An 18,866-nucleotide genomic window follows, 5' to 3' on the forward strand; every position below is an offset into this window, starting at 1 on the left:
GTGGTTGACTGCTCTGAGCCATAGATTTCAAAACACCGGTAGAGTCAAACAAGAAACTGTGTGTTTGCTCAAAGCATTTTGGACCAGATGACTATTTGGAAAACATGGACAGTGTTACCACAGTGCGGCATATCTAAAGGATATGGCCAGACAGGGCGAAGTGCATCATCCCCCATGGCTGTAAGTATAACAATATTTAACATATAAATATTATAAAAGCAATATTTTTTTGTTAGCTTGAACGACCAGATTGAAAAGCACTCTTATTGTCTTTAAGTTAGCTAACCTGTGAATGAAATCACTAAGCGTTGGGGTTTTGCCCGGCCATTTGGTTTATACAGTATATAACGTTAGTAGTTTTATTTTTAGCATTCTGGTGAGATAGTGCATAGTTTTGATTAATACAATGTTGAATTGCCGGTATTATTTATCTACAGTTTCTATGGTACAAAATACTACGTTAGTGATGTTACATTCTGTTCCAAGGCTTCGGAGTGTCTCTCATGCATTGAAAATCATTTGGGGGCCACAGAAACAACGGAGAGCACGCACTCTCTCTGTCTTTATAATAAGCAGTCTTAGCATATTTCATTCACATATTACGTTAACAGTTAGTTAAAATCAAAAGATCGGCAGACCGAATCCATGTCAGACCATTTTTCCTTGAATTTTGACTCTTCTTTGACTCACCAGTTTGAATCTGCTCTCCTCGTCCCTTCTGCCTCAATCTGTTCAGCCACACTTTCTCTTTCACATTTCAAAAGCTTGTCTTCAGTGTAACTGTTATTCCGGTTCAAATAGATACGGTTCGGGATCTGCACCAAAGTAAATATCTTCTGAATCGTCTCTCACAAACGTCTCCATGGTTACAACGCACTCTCTGAGCAAGCAGATCGTCATGCTGGTTATGTTGACAGAAGAAGGCGCTGTGTAATCATTGCGCCGCTGCACCAATGACGGCCACAAAGTTCCTACGCCGGAATGAGAAAGTAGTTCCTAGCTATAACGGTCTAAAAAAATAGAAACTTTTAATTTTTCATTGGTCTTAGTACACGATGTAACTATAGAAGAGTCAAGTCTTAAATAGGAATGCTAATGGACCTGTATGATTCAATGATGTATGCTAAGCTATGTTAAAAGTGCTACCGCCAGATACAGTGATTGGCTAAATGGATTCAAAAAGGGTAAAACTCAACTGTTTAACTCTAAGGGACATGGAAAATGAGCCTATTTTCAAAAAAAGTGGAGTGTTCCTTTAAAAGGGTCTAATGCTGTGACACTGCATAACTATTGATGTGTTAAAAAAAATATGAGAATATACATATATATCCGAGTCCGGACAGGGAGGTAATGTCCGATTCCGATCGAGTCTGAAATCACGTGATCGGGCCCGATTTCAGATCACGTGATTGGATAGGGACATCCCTACTTGTTAACTATATCTTACCAAAATTTGAGTGTGCAACTGATTTTTACATCCAGTTGGACGTGTGACCAGTAAATTTGTGCGTGTTTATTCAATAGATCACTCCAATTACATGCTCTCTAGAATGCTATATTTGCTTATGTGACACAAATGAGATCTATTAAACCAATACTGTCATTTTTTTTTTTTTCCAGACATTTTATAGAAGTACATAACTCAAACGTAATGGTAATTTTATTTAAAAGAAGAAACCTGTTCAAACATGCAAAATACAGTTCATGCAAAATTGAATTCGTTCATGAACTAGATCTCTCGTTCAGACTCAAAAGTATCTTGGTCAGTAAAGGGCATATTCGTTCACTGAATTTAACAAATCACATGCTCCGTCACATCTCACACTCGAAACGCTATTGACTCGAGATTGTCATTCTTTGAGTATTTATTAGTAATACAGTGGAAATTAGCATTTTGATTTATGGTATGTGCCCCTAGCCCCTTACATTTTCTGGAAATGTTAGCCTGGAGCCCTAAAGCATGTGTCATGTTTAGGACAAATTGTATCACGCAGTTTTTTGCATCAGCTCATTCTACATTCTTCAATATTTTTCAGATGCGCTCATATCAATCTACTGTATATCGATATACAGGGTATTGCCTCATTCGGTATCATTTAAAAAAAAAAAATATTGATATATTGTACAAACTCGATATACTGCCCAGCCCTATCTGGTGTTTTACTTCCAATATGCAATCTGACAGCCATGGGTGACAACCTCTTGCCCACGGATGATCTAAAAACGCCAATAAACAAGTAAATCTCCATTTGAGATTTTCTGCTTAATGTGTCATTCAGGTGGTCTATATTCTGTCAAGACTCACAAGGAGCTTGTGCAGTTTGTGCGACTAAAACCAAATAACTCATATTAACTGATATTGTCTTCTATACTCATTGCTAAACTGACATCAAACCTTCTCAGTGGTGAACTGTAATAAATCCAAGCATGGATCTCTTAACTATTTGCGATTGTGTTTGCTGAATATTTGCACTTGTATGAGCTACTGAAATGAGCCTTGCTGTAAAACAGCCAATCAGCACAGAGCTCAAAATCATTATTCATGACTTTCAAATAAAAACAAACCATTTAATCCTAGGGTTGTAAATAGACATTTAAAACCGTATCTGGAGAATTTTTGCCCTTACCTGAGCCACATAACTTCTATGTAGTTGTCAGAGAACAATCTGAAATATTGTTGTATCAATGCATTCTATGGCATCGGTTCCCAACAGGGGGGTCCCGGCCCACAAGGGGGCCTCAGCAAGTTCTGCGGGGGGGTCGCATCATATTTTTTTAAACTGTTGAGCGGTGAGCATTAAAGCCTAGTTCACACTGCGCGATTTTTCCCCCCGATTTTGAGTCGCCGACAGGTTTTCGAAATAGCTGACAAATACCCGAGATCACAGGCAAATTGGTGCTCGTGCACGCGAGTGACAATCACGCAGTGTGAATAATCAAAGACGTGATCAGAGAGAATCGCCGACGAGTGGCCGACGCCGGTGAGATATTTGGCATGCTAAATATCTGGACCTGTAGGCGATTCAAACTCCTGCTGTGTGAACTGCGTTCTGACTGAAAATTACATCGGCGATGACCGACAGCCAATGAAAGAGTGAGATACGGGGCAGCAGGACATTCAGAGAGGAGTTATAGAGCAGAATATCAGTATTTTAATAGATATATTTACAATTCTATCAAACAGAAACAAAGCCCAAACATTTGCACATCCAGCCGCAGCAGTACATTACAAAATGGTTTATTTACCTCAAACTGTCTTTGCAGAACACAATCCTGGCTCCCTCTGTCTCTCCAACAATTTCTTCCGCCATAATCTTTTTTCTTTTTCTCCACAAATCAGCGGACATACAGTTTGAAGCAAACGTTGTGCAGTTTATCATTTTAAATAACAATTCAAAGTCTCGCGCGAGAACTCCGGTCTGACGCACGTGTGATCTCGTGTTGTTTACTCGGCACATCGCACGTGTAGTTGGGAAACGTAGTTTGCGCACCGGAGAGAGAGAGAGTTGTCGGCAATTCTTCCTCTTGTTCAGTCATGCAGTGTGAACTCCTCTGTCGTCAAACCATCGTGCAGTGTGAACACAGCAGTGACTGAATGATACCCCAGATAGTCATGCAGTGTGAATAGAGCAGTGACCCGACTAGTTTGAAAATCGTGCAGTCTGAACTAGGCTTAAGGAGAACGATCGATCACATTACATGAGCTAATTGTAACCATGACCCCGTGGCTGACCAAAAATGGACAAATTTGTAATTCGTCCTCCACAAAAACGACAGAGTCCCACTGATTCGCCTACAACAGCTGATGGTAATGACCCAGGTGAGGAAGCTCCCACCAATGCAGGTCGCAGCAGCAGTGCTAGCAATACTGGAAACTCGAAATGCAGAAAATACCAAGATAGTTACCTGAACTATGGTTTTATTTTATTTTCTCGTAGCAAAGAGTCCCTGCCCCAGCCACAGTGCATTATCTGCGCCAAAGTCCTTGCTAACGAATGCATGAGGCCAACTAATAAGACATTTGCAGACAACTCATCCGCAATACCGCGACAAGCCCAGGGCAATTTTTGAGCGCAAGACAAAAGAATTGACACACTCCCAAAATGAGATGAGGGAAGTCACAGCTACTGACAAGAAACTTTTAAAAATATCGTATACAGTTGCTGAAAAAATTGCCAAACAAAGAAAGGGCACACAATTGCAGAAACTTTGATTTTGCATTGCATATGTTCGTTATGAATGGGAAAAAGAGATAAAAGAAGATTTTTTGTTTTGTAAAGAGCTCCGTACTACAACGATGGCAAACGACATTTTTGAAACTTTGGATAATTTCATAAAATCAAATGAGATTAACTGGAGCGACTGCATTGGGATCTGTACTGATGGAGCTGCCGCGATGACTGGCAGGCAGTCCGGGGTAGTTCAGCGCATCAAAACGGTTGCTCCCCTTGCAGTTTCAACGCACTGCTTTCTGCACAGAGAGGCGCTTGCCACAAAAGAAATGGAACCTAGTCTTCATGGAGTTTTAGATGTGGCCGTAAAAATCGTGAACTTTGTGAAAGCCAGAGCCACCAACTCCCGGTTATTCACTGCTCTCTTCGAAGAGGTAAGCGCTGATTACCATACCCTGCTGATGCACACTGACGTGAGGTGGCTGTCCAGAGGGCGGGTGCTGATACGCCTGTTCAGCCTGAGGGAGGAGTTGACTTTCTTGTGGACAAGAGACCAGACCTTGCAGAGTTTTTGGACGATGACAAATGGCTTGCTCAACTCAGCTACCTTTCAGACATATTCTGTGAAATTAACAAGCTTTTCCCCCATCATTTCTATAGATATTGCTATATTTGGCCATGATACTTGTGTAAGGAAAATCTAATATTGCGGCCCTAACTTGACCCAAGACAGCACTATGGGGTTAGTGGACTTCAGTTTGAAAACCTTTACACTATATAATCCTATAAATAATAGTAAAACTCTCTCACCTGAACCTCTTCTCCTCTCACTGACTGGTCTCCTAACAGTGGCTCTGCTGTTGGAGCGTTGATAGTAACAGACTTCTCAGAGCGACTGCTCCCCTTACTTCGGGATTTGTGGCGGTCCCGGCTACGCTCTCTGAGAAACAGGAACACAACAGTAAATGTCAAGGAGATAAATTTTCCTTTAAAAAAGGAATAATTCAACCAAAAATGTTAATTCTTTTAGAAATTGCACTTAGGTTGGGGATGATATAACAAAAACAAATTTTCCCACGATAATGATACATATCACAATATAGTTATTTTTGCTTAAAATAAGGTTTTTACAATGTTGATTTTCGTCATCAATAGTAATACCAAAAAAAAAAGAGAAGAAAATACTAGCCTAACTAACATAAGTAAAACTACAATTATATATCTTCCAACTTCCGGTGCGCTGCACAATGGAGAACTGCATTTGTATACTATTTTTGCAGTTTGTTTGTCTAACGTCTATTTTCAAGTGTTTGTTTGGAGGCCTGTAAAAGTGGAATAATTAAGGCTGGAAGAAATGTACTCTTGATTTAGATTATGTGGACAATTAGCCTCTTTGGACTATGTTTGAGGACGCAATTTCCAACTGAAAGTGGAACCTCAACAACATGCAGTATCACAATGCCATCTACACGCATATACAGCCAAGAGACTTTGCTGGAGTTAAACTTCAAGACAACTCAAGGGATGTTAACAGGCCAATTCAAAGATGTGTTTAAAGATATTCCATGTCAGCTGGTGAGAAAGAAACGAAAGAAAAGAGGAAGAAGAGGTAGAATTCAGAGTCAACTGCGAAGGAGATTTAATCAACCACCGCTGCAGTTTATTGTCTTCAATAATCTGCGTTCTCTGGATAAAGTGGATATGATAAGATTGCACACAAAGTACTGTTATGGATTTTGTGAGGCATCTTTGCTTTGCTTTACAGAAAGTTGGCAGCAGTCTACAAGCCCGACTTACTGTTTGCGGTTCATGGATTTACATTAGAATGAGCTGACAGACACAATGGTTCTGGGAAAGTAAAGGAGGTGGCATTTTGTGTATATAAATGACACACACACACACACACACACACACACACACACACACACACACACACACACACACACACACACACACACACACACACACACACACACACACACACACACACACACACACACACACACACACACACACTTATATGTTATATAAAACAGAAACGTTAAAAAATACTAATGTATTTTTAAATAAAAATAAAAAGTATTTAGGAGTTATAATAGAAGATATGTTATCTTGGAAAGACACATTGATACTCTCTGTAAAAGAACAAAGCAGATAATTTACTTACTTCGTCGTCTTAGGTCATTTGGAGTAAGAAAGCACATTCTTCTGCTTTTCTTAATGTGTGTGATAATGAGTATACTGCAATATTGCAACTCTGTTTGGTATAAGAGCCTGTCTGTTGTGCTAAAACGTTGTCGTCTAATCAATTAAAAATCAGCTTGAAGATTGTAGGTCAGCCTGTTGAGAAGCTTTATGAGTCAGGTTATTATACCAGTTTGCCAGGGCTGGCTAATCATATAGTTTCTGATCCTAATCATGTTCCAAAATCTACTAATGGACACATTCCTTGCCCACCCCTAACACTGGCTTGAAATGGTAAGTTAGTTTTGCCACGGAAATGAATTAGTTTATGTGTTATAGTGGATAAGATTTCATTTGTATCCACAAACTGTGTTGTGTGTCAAACCATTTGAAAAATACCCTAAAGCCTTTTTAAGGTCTAGCTAAATATTAGGTTTCATAAACAAAGAGGAACACGTTAAACAATCTACCCAAATCAGCACGAGAGGAGACCTATGTATATAACTCACCTAATATGCGTCTCAACATTTTTTCCGCATCCCTTTGCCACCACGAACTCCTCACTCTTGGCTAGTTCCTATCCCAGCCAGAGATACAGGGGGAGTACTCTGGGTTCAGGCCTAATTCCGAGCTTGGAGCCCTCCCCTCGGATCTGATTATTTGTAAGTGTGAACTCGTGAAATTAACTATGGATTATGGATTATGAATGTAAAAATGGCAGAACACAGGAAATCCTGCTGTTTTGCCTGTAAAGAGAAAAATATAATGCTCTTGGTGTTCTGACTATGTGCATACTTTGAACACGCCATGTCAGTCTCTCTAAAAACATAACCAGCAACTAGGGCTATGCGATTAATCAAAATCATAATAAAATCGCGATTTGAGCATGCGCGATTTCTAAATCACTTCATAGGACGTTTTTTTCTGCACTCCTGGCCCCAACCTCCCAGTATGCTATCTGAACCAATCAGAATGCAGTGCGCTTAAATTGAGTTCGAGAACAAAACAGACCAGGCATAACAAATCAACATATGAAATAAATATATATATATATATATATATATATATATATATATATATATATATATATATATATATATATATATATATATATATATTATAGGCTAATATTTAAACAAAGCCTAATAAAATAGTTACGATTTTTACAAACTTTTTCTTTAACCTATGGCCGACAAATTTGGCGCATTCTGATAGACATTGTCCTTTATGTGTTATGGTTTATGGGATATAACTCACAATACAATAGACATTTTTAGCCATGTGCAATAATTATAAACTATAAACTATCTACTTTTATTTGTGTACACTTACAAAGGTCGTTGATTTAGAGAACGGATTATTTTGCATCCACTCACTCCAAACACTTTTGTTTATTTTGTTTCCAAATTCAGTTCATATTTCTAACAAACGAAATTCAAAGCTAAAATAACGAAAAAATAAAACTTTGAATTACCACCAACCAACCAATCAATCAATCAACTTTATTTATATAGCGCTTTTACAATCACGATTGTGTCAAAGCAGCTCCACAACGTCCAACAGGACAACACTGCAACAAAACTAGACTCGGCCAAACTAGACTTCAACAAAACTAGACTAGACCATTCAAATTCAAACATTTTGTTCTTTTAATTTTAAATAATGCGTGGATAACACCCTTCCATTAAAAACAATGGCTATTGCGGTGCTGGGATATATACAAAATTACCAATTTTAGAGACTTTAGTCTGGGTTGTTTGTTGTTGTTGGTTTGATTACTCACATTAATCATTGATGGACAGGTCGATCCAAAATGAGCTGGTGCCTGCAGTCACCCGCGGTTACTAGTCATTCAAAAATATTTTTAATGATATTAGGGTCGCGGTTTGAAATAAAGATGGCAATTAAATCTTTGTAATTTATATAGTACTATAGACACAATTTACTATAAAAATCCATTGGCATGGAGGATCCTCTGCATTCAAGCATGCAGCATAAGTGCAGCTGACACACATTCAGCTCCGCAGGTCGAGTCATAGAGGCGAGAAGAAACCGTCTCAACCCAAGGACTGCTGATTCATTATTTTTTCACAGCGCGAGGAAAGCTAAAAATAAGTAGACTAATCTTTTATTTTAGGCCACCAACGGCACCTTATAGACCTTTTAACCCCTTTCCTGACGCGGGACAAAATGCCCTATTGGCGATATCCCAACACGTTGAACTGAGCAATGCCATTGTTTAATTTTAATAAGCTACTTTTAAACGAATAGTTGAGTAATGTCAAATTTATGTATTTTCTGAGTGGGCGGGATTAGAGCCCTGCACGGGCCTCAAATCTAGGCCCTAGCCCGGCCCGTGTTCGACAGCTTATACAAATTCTCGGCCCGAGTCCGACTGGAGCCGGATTTTGTAATTTTTTTTTTTTTTTTTACATTGTTGCAGTCATTAAAATAGTTCAGTTTTGTTTTTAATGTCAAAGTAGTTATATTTTGTTTAGTTTCTTTATTACGTTCATTTAGAAAAATGTTTAGAGCGATTTTTTTGTTTGTTAAATTAAAGTTTTGATTTCTTTAAGTGATGGCCAATGGCCGACAGTGAGTTAACCGCATGTTTAATCTATTTAGCCTTTTAAATCAACTCTTGACTTATCTTGCCTATAATAAAATCCATAGATATAAAACACTTCAAGCATCACAATGTTAGTTCATTTAGCTTACTATTACCACCACAGTAAAAGGCATTTTTGACGAGCTGAAGCAGGCTGATAGCCTACTGCTTGCGCAAACAAAACAAGCTAAACAATCTAAACAAATAAGAATAAAAAAGAACATGCAGGTTTTCTTATACCTTACAACTATATAAAACCGATCTTTAATTCCCGTGGTACTATAACCATTTAACGGAGTTCACATCAACGAAACCAAAAGATTCAAGATGCATTTATTCAGCAGCTCATTTCAAATTCAAAGACAGCAATACGAGAAAGAGCGACCTAAGCACTGGTAAGATCATTAGTCTCATACATTTTTTTATTGAAGATGATTGAGTTTTTGAGCACGTAAGACTTATTTTAAGTTTAATTTACGGCCATTTGCGTTGGCTTGCTTTACAGGGCTCTAGACAGGATTTTTTATGGGAAGGTCGGGGGAGAGACACACTTCGATTATGGATAAACACATGCAGCATCTTAATTGTTAAGAAAATGAAACAAAATAAATTAATAAATTGATACTACGATGAGCATATGCTACTTTTAAAAAATGCTGGTCAGGAAGCGGGTTCGGTAGCCTACAATATTTTTATTTTATTTTTTTCGCGGTTGCGGTTGGTTGAAAACGTCGGTCAAGAGCAAGTTGTTTATTCATTATTCTGCTGTGAATGATTTTCACTGCTGAAATAGAACAAAAACACTAAATATTGCATCTAAAATGTAAGTGACTAAGTGAATGTTAATTAGTTGTTTATGGAATTGTCATATGGAATCAGTGTCCTTTTCAGTCGTGATGGTATTCAGGAAAACGCTCAAATGTTGTAATTTCTCCTCGAGAGGCTGCACAAGCGTCAACAGCCCGACCTTATTATCGTCAGTTAATTATATATTATTATTCACTATCGATCGCCACTTACACTAAATGAAAAAAAAAATTGTTTTAATCAGGCTCTTGTCTGTCGGCAAGTAAAATTCTCGACTTTCACTTGTCCCCTCAAAAAATCCACTTGTCCCTTACAAGCGTTAATTTCGAGCTCCGCTTTGTATTCGTTATAAAGAGCTTTGTGGTGCCGCTTTAAGTGATCAGACAAATTGGTGTTTCTTATCTTGTGGCAACAGCTTTCTGACACTCCATGCAAAGTACCTCTTTTTGGTCAACATTCTCCTTTTTGTAGCCGAAATAGACCCAAAAAGATGATTTCTGGTACGAAACCTATTTTTGCGGCGGATCTTCTTCGTCGCGCATTTTAGATGTTAAAACAGTATATCGTTCAGCCCTACCACACATCTACATACACCACACTATCTACATCTACCTTACAGTAGGGGTGTAACGATACACTTATGTCACGATTCAATATGTATCTCGATACTGAACTCACAATACGATATGCATCCCGATATTTAAAGCCAAAATAACGTTTATTATTATTATTATTATTTGTGTTTTATTATCAGGACCCACAAATATTCCCCCATTGCATTATTATACATATTCAACATTATGTATAGTTGTAATATAGATATGTAATAAGATTATTAATGTAATAATGTCACAAACTCTAAACTTGAATTTTTTTCCCTCACACATTATTCACGCTTTCAATGCAGGCAGCATCTCTGCCCATGCCTGCTATGCCCTGCCTCTCCCGCTATTAATGTAGTGTGCAAAAATGAACCATCTGAAATGCTTTGAATAATCATACTACTAAAACTAAATGTGATCTGGTTATTTAAATGATGTTTGCGCTTTCACTAATGAGGGTTGCTTTAAATGGTGTTTGCGCTTTGACTTTGAGGAGTGTCGCTTTAAATAATGTTTGCACTTTGCACTTTTCACTACAGTATGTGCGTCGTGTTAAATATATCACATAAATTCATTGTTTCTCTTCAGAAGACTTGAAGACTAAAGAAGATTTGGATTAGACACTCGATTACTTATTTTTACTTGCCTTATGACATTCTTTGCATCTTTTAAGTTTGAGAGGAATGGACTTTAAAAATGGAGGGACATAAATCCCTCTGGTTTCATAAAGAATATCTTCATTTGTGTTTGGAAGTTAAATAAAAAAAACGACATGATGGTGAGTACATGATGACAGAGTTTACATTTGTGGTAGCCTACATTTGTTAATTTGTGTTTGGGTGAATTATACATTATAAATAGGCCTACTACAGCAAGTTGAGCCTTGGATAAAACAACTATATCGTGAATCATATCGTTTCCATCAACGATACACATCGTCATATTTTTATATCGTTACACCCCTACCTTACAGTACAAGCTGCTCAACAGAGCACTAGTCACTCTCTGCTCTCTCCAACGACGACATTTTTACCCTGTGTCAGCCCCCATAGCTTCTCTCTGAGCGGTGGGTTATTGGAATTTCCAACCTCACCACTAGATGCTGCTAAAATTCACACAGGGTATCTGCAGGTTTCACCAAGTCAACGGGGAAAGACAAGACGTTTTAGTTGCGTCATTAAAGCAGGAAGTGCAAGGGTGTAGTCCAAACCGGCCGTTCGCTGTAGGCTTTTAAAGGGAACTTCTGTTAAATAAAATATCTCACTTGGCATTGAACTTTGAGCTTTATAATTTTACAGGTATTATTTATGCTCTAACAGCAACATTACACACTAACTAAAGTTTGAAAGATGGAATCGCAAAGAATGGGACCTTTAAGTTTAGGTAGGCTACAGTTTTTTTCCCCTGTTGTTGTTGTTGTTGGTTGTTTAACATTAACACACATACTGTCACATGCCTGTCCTGTCTTGTGTGCACATGTGGGTTTTGTCATGTCTCCGGTCTACTGTCAACCCCGCCCTTCTTGTTATCTGATTATTGGTTTATTTGTCCCACCTGTTCTCCCTCATTATCTGCCTTGTTTGTTCCCTTTATAATCTCCTTGTGTTTGTCAGTCTGTGTTGGATCCTTGTGTAATGTCTGCGTCTCCCCCCCAGTGACTTCTGTTGGTATGTTTTGAGTTTTAGTTTATGTTCTATTATGTGTTTTGCCCCCTCGTGGGTGTTTGTTTTGTATTTATGTTTTATTTGTTATAAATAAATATATCCTTTTCTGCACTTGAGTCCTCGCACCATTTCCTTTGTGTGTACGTGACAGAAGGATCCAACCATACAATGAGGACTCAGCAGAGAAGTTCTCCCTCGGTGCCAGTTCCGGGGGTCCCGAGTCCGGGAATCCCGAGTCCGGACATGGCCTGGAGGGCCGTAATGGGAGGGTTTGTGGTGGCAGTCCTGCATGCTTGGGAAAAGCACAGGGTGTCATCCACCACTCCGGTGGTCCCAGTTCCGGTGGATCGTGCTCCGGTGGTCCCTGTGCCGGTGGATCGTGTTCCGGTGGTCCCTGTGCCGGTGGACTCCGTTCCGGTGGTCCCGAGTCCGGAAACGGCCTGGAGGGCTGTGATGGGATGCTTTGTGGTGGCAGTCCTGCATGCGTGGAAGGAGCACAGGGCTTTATCCGAAGCCCCGGAGGCAGTTCCGGTGGTCCCAGTTCCGGTGGATCGTGTGCCGGTGGTCTCAGTTCCAGCGGATCGTGTTCCGGTGGTCCCTGTGCCGGTGGATCGTGTTCCGGTGGTCCCTGTGCCGGTGGATCGTGTTCCGGTGGTCCCAGTTCCGGCAGATCATGTTCCGGTGGTCCCAATGCCAGCAGATCGTATTCCGGTGGTCCCAGTGCTGGTGGATACTGCTGGACTGGAGAAGTTTCCCCAACGCCCTGCCTGCGCCGCTGAGGCGTCCTGCTCTCCGTGCGCCGCTGAGGCGTCCTGCTCTCCGTGCGCCGCTGAGGCGTCCTGCTCTCCGTGCGCCGCTGAGGCGTCCTGCTCTCCGTGCGCCGCTGAGGCGTCCTGCTCTCCGTGCGCCGCTGAGGCGTCCTGCTCTCCGTGCGCCGCTGAGGCGTCCTGCTCTCCGTGCGCCGCTGAGGCGTCCTGCTCTCCGTGCGCCGCTGAGGCGTCCTGCTCTCACCGCTCCTCCCTGGCGCCCCCTGCACTCACCGCGCCACCCAGGAGTCCTGCTCTCACCGCGCCACCCTGGCCGCCTGAACTCTGCAGGCCGCCTGAACTCGGTGGGCCTCCCGACCTCGGCGGGCCGTCCTGGCCATTCGAACTTTGTGTGCCACCGTGGCCTCTTGAACTTTTTGTTTTTGTCCCTCCCTTGTTTACCCCTCCCTTGTCTGTTTCTTCCTGGTCTGTCCCTCCCGTGCCCCCCTGGTCAGTCCCTCCCGTGCCCCCCTGGTCAGTCCCTCCCGTGCCCCCCTGGTCTGTCCCTCCCGTGCCGCCCTGGTCTGTCCCTCCCGTCCCGCCCTGGTCTGTCCCTCCCGTCCCGCCCTGGTCTGTCCCGCCCGTCCCTAGTGGAGCGTCTGGTAGCCGCTCCTTAAGGAGGGGGTAATGTCACATGCCTGTCCTGTCTTGTGTGCACATGTGGGTTTTGTCATGTCTCCGGTCTACTGTCAACCCCGCCCTTCTTGTTATCTGATTATTGGTTTATTTGCCCCACCTGTTCTCCCTCATTATCTGCCTTGTTTGTTCCCTTTATAATCTCCTTGTGTTTGTCAGTCTGTGTTGGATCCTTGTGTAATGTCTGCGTCTCCCGTTCCCCCAGTGACTTCTGTTGGTATGTTTTGAGTTTTAGTTTATGTTCTATTATGTGTTTTGCCCCCTCGTGGGTGTTTGTTTTGTATTTATGTTTTATTTGTTATAAATAAATATATCCTTTTCTGCACTTGAGTCCTCGCACCATTTCCTTTGTGTGTACGTGACACATACACAGCGGCGTAGCACCAAATTTTGGGCCCTGGGTACAAACCATCTTGCTGGGCCCCCGTACCATGTATGTGTTACGTATAGAACTGTTGTTGTTGGTTGTTTAACATTAACACACATACACAGTGGCGTAGCACCATGATATTGTATGATACAGCTGCAAATATGTATTTGAACACCTGAGAAAATCAATGTTAATATTTGGTACAGTAGCCTTTGTTTGCAATTACAGAGGTGAAACGTTTTTTGTAGTTTTTCACCATGTTTGCACACACTGCAGGAGGGATTTTGGCCCACTCCTCCACAAAGATATTCTCTAGATCAGTCAGGTTTCTGGCCTGTCGCTGAGAGTTTGAGCTCCCTCCAAAGATTTTCTATTGGGTTTCAGGTCTGGAGACTGGCTAGTCCATGCCAGAACCTTGATTAAACTTCAGTAAACTGAGGGAAAGAGGTCGTTCCCCAAAATCTCACAATACATGGCCCGGTCAACCTCTCCTTAAAACAATGCAGTCGCCCTGTCCCATGTGCAGAAAAAAACCCCCAAAGCATGATGCTACCACCCCCATGTTCACAGTAGGGATGGTGTTCTAGGGACGGTACTCATCATTCTTCTTCCTCAAAGCACATTTAGTGGAATTATGACCAAAAAGTGCTACTTTGGTCTCATCTAACCACATGACTTTTTCCCATGACTCCTCTGGATCATCCAAATGGTCAGTGGCAAACTTGTGGCAAACTGTGCTGGTTTAAGCAAGGGGAACCTCCGTGACATGCATGACAGTAACCTTAGTTACTGTTGGTAAACCAGCTCTTCCAGCAACGGTGGTCCCAGCTCTATTCAGGTCATTGACCAGCTCCTCCTGTGTAGTTCTGGGCTGATTTCTCGCCTTTCTTAGGATAATTGAGACCCCACGAGGTGAGATCTTGCATGGAGCCCCAGTCCGAGGGAGATGTTTAGAGCAGTTATGTTTAGCTTTTTCCATTTTCTAATGGTTGCTCCAACAGTGGACCTTTTTTCAAGTTGCTTGGCAATTTCCCCGTAGCCCTTTCCAGCCTTGTGGAGGTGTACAATTTTGTGTCTAGTGTCATTGGATAGCTCTTTGGTCTTGGCCATGTTAGTAGTTAGATTCTTATTGATTGTATGGGGTGGACAGGTGTCTTTATGCAGCTAACAACCTCAAATAGGTGCATCTAATTTAAGATAACAAATGGAGTGGAGGTGGACATTTTAAAGGCAAATGGCCACATTTCAAATGGCCACAAATTCTCCAAATATTATCAGATTTCCATGGGTTACACATTGTTGGAGAGCTTGAAGACTACACCCTCAGAATCTGTGAATTAACTCAAAATGCCCCAGAAGCAACTTTTGTCCCTACTTTCCATGATTGGTCACATATCTTTACAATTAAAGGTCTGATTTAAAGGTAGTTATTGCTGAAGATTCACTGAATGAAATTGTGCAGACTAATTTCATAGCAACCAGCTCGATGGGAGTTAATCACTCAGCAGCGTTGTGTTTTTAATGTGCCGTGTCAAGTTAAAATCATTATTTCAAAAGAGCTTGTCTCAATATGCAGCTCTCTATTCCACTGATTTGTGCTTCATTTTTCTTGTGCTCTCTCTAGAGTGAATGGGTCCTGTATATGTGTGTGTGTGTGTGTGTGTTGCTGCCTGTTCTAGCTTGAGTAAGCACGTCATCTATGCGCAAATGTGTTGCTTCAAAGTACTCTCAAACAACTCAATTAATTAATTACTTTTTTTTTATTACATCTTTTTTGGTATTTAAAGATAGGTTGGAGGTTATCATTTACAATGATTTCTAAGAACTTTCTTAAGAAAAAAAAGGTAAGAACATTTTTAAGGAAAGTTTTTTGAATACAATTATCACCTTTTTTTTAGATAAGAATTGGAATTTTCAATTTGAATTGTCAATTTGAATGACAGAACACATTTAATATACTATTTTTCAGACCTTGAAATATGATACTAAATGTTAAAATGCTCTGAAGTCTGATTTCTGAATAAAAAAATAAAAAACTGCCATACAAATCAATAAGTAAAACTCAATCATCTAAAAAAGCCACAAGCAAATTATTATCTATAATAATTGCATGACTACTAATTTAATATAATGGTGGTTTATAATGATGTTATGTAATGCTGCAGAACCTAAAGGAACATTTGGTGCATGCTGCAAGTCACTGATAATATATGGGCTATACCAGTTTAGTGACAAGTTATTTCATAATTGAGTCAGTCGAAACCACCTTCTGTCTCAAAAATTGTCATGCAATAGTATGTGTAGCCATATAATTCTTACTGTGTTGCACTGCACATGTGTGTGTGTGTCTTCTGACCGCATACATTAGTGAGTTTTGTATGGTTTCTCCAGATGCTTGCAACTATGAATCAAAACTTGGCAGAATGACAAAGGAGAAACCAGGATAACCAGTTTCATGTTTCAAATGCAGTCTACTCCCACCTAACCTGGTACGGCTCACAGATTATCAGTGTAATGACTAAGATTCACTTCATGATCACAGCATTCACTAATAGTTGAGTACATTTGACTACAACTAGTGTATTTAAAAGTTATACAATTGTGTATGCACTGAAAAAAACTTTTCAAGAACAAAATATTACATTATGGTGGTGGTGGTGATGATAGATGTTAATTTGTTTTAATAAATTCAACGTTCTGTCATTAAATTCTAGATGTTGCAAGCTGATAGAGCTAACTCAGTCTGGTAGCAAATACACTATTCTCTACTTGTTGCAGCTGATTGTTTTTTGTTGCATCAGCAGGCAATGAGATTGCTGCTCAACAGAAATACTTGTTCAGTGTTTGGTCTAGCCTTTTATAACATGCTTTCAGAAAGATTCTGAAGCACACTTCTAGAAGTCCTCTGAAATTTAACATCCAAGATAAGTGAATGTTCTTTTACTCAATATCACCGTGCATGATTGCGTGGTCTGCCTTATTAATTCCTAAATGAGCAACTATACACAGTTTATTACATTAAGCCATGGTGAGATTTATTTTTCCACAAAGCGTTTTGTCCCACACACTTAACATTGTACGCAGTGAAATGCGCAACCTTGTGCCAAATTTCCAGAACTGTGAGATACAGATCATCTAGGAAGCAGAAATCAGAAATTTACCATAACATGTTTCTTCAAATTAGAGGAAGAATTAAATACTGATATCTTGACTGAATTATTTTTGTCCTGTTTACATTCACATAAGACATAACAGACTGTGTTTGCATTAATGCTTGGCATGATGGGCTCATACAGACACTTGGAGTAATGCATAGCCAAGCCATATAGCACAAGATGTGACTGTTCTTCACAGCATGTCAGCATTTAAAAGCAGCCAACTGTCAGACAGAAAGTGCAAGGGAAAATGCACATTTTCGGAAACATTTAAACTTGGGGTGGGCAATATAGCCTTAAAATGATATCACGATATTTCAAGAACATTTGCAATAACGATATTTCGGACGATATAGAAAAAAATATGGAACGTTTTATTGGTGACAGCCTTTATTAGTGCAAAAAAAATTAAGGGCATTTGTTATCCTTTTCCAATGAGCTACTGTCACTGATCAATGTACGAAAACTTGATACGAAGTGTCAAATGTATTGTCATAAGGTGGCAGGGAAATACTGGATTTCCGGAGTGTTGGACATTGTTCAGTACGGCACTACCGGATACTGGAACATCTGAGACTAAGGAGAAGTTAGCAGCTGTTTATATACTCTGGCTGTTGGCTGTTGATTGGAATATTAGATGGGCTCACTCCCTAAATTACGTTTAAAATTATTTCACTTAATGCACAGGTAGTTCCAAATCAGTTAAATCACTGTTCTATATTAATACACCATTCTATATTAATGCACTGTTTTCATTGAAGTGCACTCGCACGCACACACACACACACACACACACACACACACACACACACACACACACACACACACACACACACACACACACACACACACACACACACACACACACACACACACACACACACACACACACACACACACACACACACACACACACACACACACACACACACACACAGAGCGGAGATCTCTCTGCACATTCAGGAGCACAGAAACTTGTTATCAATGGACTTCCAGGACTTTTAGCAATAAAATGGGTAAGCTACTGCATCACTACATTATATTTCTCAGCAACGATTGGGTTATATTGCTATTTTTAAGTAATGAACGTACATCTTCGTTGTTAAGAGAGGCGCTGAACAGACACAGTCAAGCATGTATGAATCTCTCTCTCTCTCTTTCTCTCTCTCTCTCTCTCTCTCTCTCTCTCTTTAATTAAATGTACTAGTACTACCCTATCTCTGTGTCTGATTCAAAGGAGGCAGAATGCTCGAATGCCGGTCAAATATTGCCTTGAAAACATCAATAAAAGCTTTAAGTTGTCAATGTTTTGTCAGTTGTCAAGAGGTCTGACCACAAGTAGCTCTTTTTTTAGTTACGAAATCTGCTGCTCTTATTCTCAGACAGGTGTTGTCGCTGTGCGCACTAGGGAATGTAAATGCACCATACGTTATTGCATCGCTATATCATTGATATTGCGATATGTATGGAAGTAAAACTGTGCCACTGGATTTTGAATTCTAATTTTTAGCACTGAATTTTTTTACATCGAATTTTTAACAGTGAATTTTATTTTGCATCTAAATCAGACTTTGAATTTTAAAAGCCATCGAATTTCTAGCACTGTTTTTTTTGCCTATGACATTTTTTCAATGTTTAAAAAAAATTCAGTGTAAAAAGAAATTCAACGTCTCAAAAAATTCAGTGTAAAAAAATTCAACGTCTCAAAAGATTCAGTGTAAAATAATTCAACGTCTCAAAAAATTCAGTGTAAAAATATTCAGAGTCAACATCCGGGTAACCAAGGAGAAGCAATCGATCCCTGTATCAAATCATCCAACATCCAGCCAATCATTTACGCTCCATTGGTCATGAGTAAACTC

The 18,866-nt window shown here is 40.1% G+C and overlaps 2 protein-coding genes across 3 annotated transcripts in view; one reads left to right on the forward strand and one right to left on the reverse strand.

The window, feature by feature from the left end:
* The window catches only part of LOC137073247 (vang-like protein 1), a 105,347-nt gene that overhangs the window by 60,580 nt on the left and 25,901 nt on the right, over window positions 1-18,866 (reverse strand). For both annotated transcript variants that reach the window (XM_067441543.1, XM_067441542.1), the window contains exon 3: window positions 4,983-5,112. In XM_067441543.1, the coding sequence (XP_067297644.1) occupies window positions 4,983-5,112 (130 nt within the window). The remainder of the gene's footprint in view (window positions 1-4,982; window positions 5,113-18,866) is intronic.
* LOC137073681 (uncharacterized) lies at window positions 146-17,578 on the forward strand. Its single transcript, XM_067442390.1, has 3 exons — window positions 146-180; window positions 12,189-12,889; window positions 17,504-17,578. The coding sequence occupies exons 2-3, from the start codon at window positions 12,206-12,208 to the stop codon at window positions 17,576-17,578; spliced, it is 759 nt and encodes a 252-aa protein (XP_067298491.1). The 5' UTR covers window positions 146-180; window positions 12,189-12,205.

The sequence above is a fragment of the Pseudorasbora parva genome, chromosome 4, assembly GCF_024679245.1.
Source record: "Pseudorasbora parva isolate DD20220531a chromosome 4, ASM2467924v1, whole genome shotgun sequence".
Classification (NCBI taxonomy): Eukaryota; Metazoa; Chordata; class Actinopteri; order Cypriniformes; family Gobionidae; genus Pseudorasbora; species Pseudorasbora parva.